Source organism: Rhagoletis pomonella, unplaced genomic scaffold (genome assembly GCF_013731165.1).
Source record: "Rhagoletis pomonella isolate Grant_MI unplaced genomic scaffold, Rhpom_1.0 Rhpom_scaffold_00009, whole genome shotgun sequence".
Taxonomy (NCBI): Eukaryota; Metazoa; Arthropoda; class Insecta; order Diptera; family Tephritidae; genus Rhagoletis; species Rhagoletis pomonella.
The window spans coordinates 37587522-37591071 of record NW_023458563.1 but is presented as its reverse complement, the minus strand read 5'-3'; the positions used below and the strand labels follow the sequence as shown (position 1 = coordinate 37591071).

At 33.5% G+C, this 3550-nt stretch overlaps 1 protein-coding gene across 1 annotated transcript; it reads left to right on the top strand.

The window, feature by feature from the left end:
- The first annotated feature begins 1131 nt into the window (after window positions 1-1131).
- LOC118745911 (POC1 centriolar protein homolog) lies at window positions 1132-1726 on the top strand. The gene is made up of 2 exons (XM_036479568.1): window positions 1132-1311; window positions 1373-1726. The coding sequence occupies exons 1-2, from the start codon at window positions 1274-1276 to the stop codon at window positions 1635-1637; spliced, it is 303 nt and encodes a 100-aa protein (XP_036335461.1). The 5' UTR covers window positions 1132-1273; the 3' UTR covers window positions 1638-1726.
- Window positions 1727-3550: the final 1824 nt, after the last annotated feature.

The window sequence follows — 3550 nt, the reverse complement described above, 5'->3', positions numbered from 1 at the left end:
GGGGAAGAGAGTTTAAATGCGTTATTAAGTCAGCTTTTCAAAATAAAAATATTAATTTCACAAGCTTTTCTTGTTCAGATGATCATTTTAAGTTATTCAATACGGCTATGTATAGAAAGCTATGAAAATATTCTTCATATATGTACATATGTACGTACATTAAAATTCTAAGTCAAAGTCTAAAGGGTTTATATAATTAACCTAAAATTTTCCTTGTAATGGTTTTAAAAATAAAAGACTATTTATATATACTGTTATTAAAAACTCCTAATATTTGATATTCATAAATGGGAATTTGGGATTTTGAAATGGGATAAAATGGGCGTTTTTCCACGGGGAATGGGATTTTTGGAGCTTTGGAGTTGGCAACACTGGTGCAGATAAGTGGCGAACGCTATCCGACCATTGTGTACAAATACAAGTGAGATATCTTAGCAATAGACGTCATCCTGGGCCACAGCTGCGATCATCTGTTTTTTAGAGCTGCTTATTTTGGTCTAAACTGCTCTTTTTTGACCTGAGTTGCATTAAATAGTCTTATACAACTTAGTAGTATTTGTGGTTCAAATGGTAAAATATATGCCCAAAAACTTGAAAAATATTAGATGATTGTTTTTTAAAAATGCTATTTAGTAAATTTCGTTTTGATTTCGACATTAGAAATATTCAGATTATAAAAGTTTTTCACATATGTTTTAAGATTTTAAAAATTTTAAAAAGTACGGTAGAATGCAACAATGTGGTTGAATTTGTTTGCATCTTCGTCAGCTTATTCGTTTGCAGACTAGAAAAATGGCGAACAGCCATCAAAATACTAATTCAAAATACACAAAAATGGGTGCGCGCAGCAAAATTCAGCCCTAATGGTAAGTTCATTTCATCGTGCGGCGACAAGTTAAGAATTTGCGATACATTTTCAGGCGAATGTATGCGAACGTTCACCGGGGGAAGAGGTATGGGACGACAGCTGGCATGGCATCCAGACGGCAATCTGGTGGCTTTAGCATTAAGTTGTAACCGCGTTAAGATATTTGACAAAGCTGAAGGCGAGCTAATACAGTGCATTCGTCGCCGGAGAATGATGTTGCATTTCACCCAAGTGGAAATTTCTTGGTGACTGGCGGCGATGACGATACAATAAGATTGCTTGATTTATTAGAAGGTCGGCCAATTTATACACGGTAGTAGGGCACTTTAGCGGAACCAGGTCAAAATGGACGGGAAAATTATACACTAACTGGCTACTAAGTTTGCGCTGTCGCTTTCTCTCCACATGGTAGACATTTTGCTTCCGCGGGCGAGAATCGACAGGTAATTTCTGCTTTGTATTTAAAAATATTATATAATATAAATTTTTTTCTGTATTCAACAGTTGCTCGTTTGGAAATCTAATTTGCATACATTTGATGCCAATAGCTCTCGTAACAAACAAGCCAGTTCTCAAAGAGTCCAAATTGAGTAGTCATGGAACAGCTCCACATAACTCCGCCATAGACACACCAGTTGCTGGAGTACCAAAAAGCTGTGATGACAGTATTTTAATTGATCCACGACAATCGGTGGCATATGGAATGCGTGATCGAAATTTTCTGGTGCTTGATAGCCAATATACTACAAGAGTGAAACGCTACAAGTGAAATGCTGTGATAGTAATTTTTCTTAAATTTCCATCTTTTATATGCAGTTACATTAAGAAGCTCATAGAGGACAGAGCTGTTGGTGAGGAAGGTGTCGAGTTACTGCAGTACTGCAGTAAAGCCAGCTTCCCGACATAAACTACTATTCCATACGAACACAGAAATATAAATGTATCTAAAACTGAGTAACTCAAATCAAATTGGATCGCATTTGCATAATATACCTAATATTGGAATCTGTTTTGATCGTAAAAAATTCAACTTGCAATCATATAGATTATAGTTTTGAAAGAAATTGTGTAAAAATTGTTAATAGCAATCTGCCTTAAATTTATGTTCCCCATGTAACGGGTATAAAATACGTTAAATCCGCACTATCTGCATTAACAAAAAATATACATTGGAATATTTAAAATAAAACGATTCATATTTATTTTCTAATAAGAATTGTTTCTTAATTGAAAGTATTTAATACTAATATAATGAAGTGGTTAATGTTTAAAAATGAATTCGCAATATGTCCGCAGCTCAGGTTGATTTGAAGAAATCCGTTTAAATTTTTCGAATTACATCTACTTGAATATAGGATTGGCAGGGTTGCATACAAATGGTAGTTCCGTAAATATTTAAAATATGTTAGTTCATTCAATATTTGCCTCTGGGCCAATAAATAATAACAAATAAAGCCGAAAAAAACAAAGTTTCAATTAAAACGAGTTTTTATAACCCCCCATAAAATTCCGATTAATTTTAAATACGAAAATAACGATATTTTTTCATGGAGATTTATTTTTTTAATATACCTTGTTTATACCTACACAAAAACCGGATTAGCAAAAAACCGATTGGACTCAACATATATTTCTTTACAGCATTTATCCCCCTGTCTTTATAGCGCACTCGATAAAGTCTTATTCAAAAGTAAACAAAATTGCTATTTTTAAACGACATTTTTTTAATAAATAATTTGCGCGGTTGACCGAAATGGAAACAAACAATAATTGTAATTTATTATAACAATAATACGAATTTAAAACGGGCTGTATAAAGAAAACCAGCCTATTGTCACTTCACTTTCCAATGGTGCTGATTGCTGCAAGAATTATTTAGCGATTTAGAGCATAATCAACACAATATATGCACATAAATATGTATTATTTCGCAGATCTCAGGGTCAGCTTAGAAATACGTTACCAAAATTATATAAAATTTAAGTAGGAATTATTTTTATTTATAACGTAAAAGCGCTATCTGACCCAATCTGATAAGTATATTTCCCCTAAAGTTAACCCATTTTATTTAATTTGTCTCTCGTGAAAATATATATTTTATTTAAAATTTTCAGATATGTACATATATTTTAAATTTTTGCTTTAATTTTTGTCTCCTTTTAATATTTAATTAGATACCTTAAGATTAAAATAAGCTTAAAACGAAACAGCACAGCAACCCTTTTCTGTTCATCTTGAGAACACAAAACCCTCTTTTGTTAAAATTCGGCGCTGCACAAAATCCTGGCTTTTATATTTTCCAACAAAATACCACTTCGCAACCCTGGATTTTCACGAAGCGTTTCATTCGGGTCGTAGTTTGGCTACCTCGGGCCATTTGGTGTTGTATGCCATATTGGCTGCCATATTGTTCACACTGTCATCGCCATATTGAACACCCTGTCAACTATCTGTCAACCCTAAGATATCTCACTTGTATTCTTCCACAATGTATCCGACCCTGAGCTATGTTCAACGGTACTTATGTAAGTTAAAAGAATATTTAATGAAGCAGTTTGAGCGTACTTTGGGACAATTTAACACTAATTTTTAGCAGCGGCGTGAACTAAACTCGACCCACGGTTAAAAAAAAAAAACACATTTTGGAGATCCCAATGCTCTAGCTTCAACAACACGTTTTTT

Excerpts from the sequence above, each read along its gene's own strand:
- LOC118745911 (XM_036479568.1), top strand. The coding sequence starts at position 1,274 with ATGGTAGACATTTTGCTTCCGCGGGCGAGAATCGACAG. Across the intron at positions 1,312-1,372 it reads CCGCGGGCGAGAATCGACAG|TTGCTCGTTTGGAAATCTAA; the intron begins GTAATTTCTGCT and ends TGTATTCAACAG.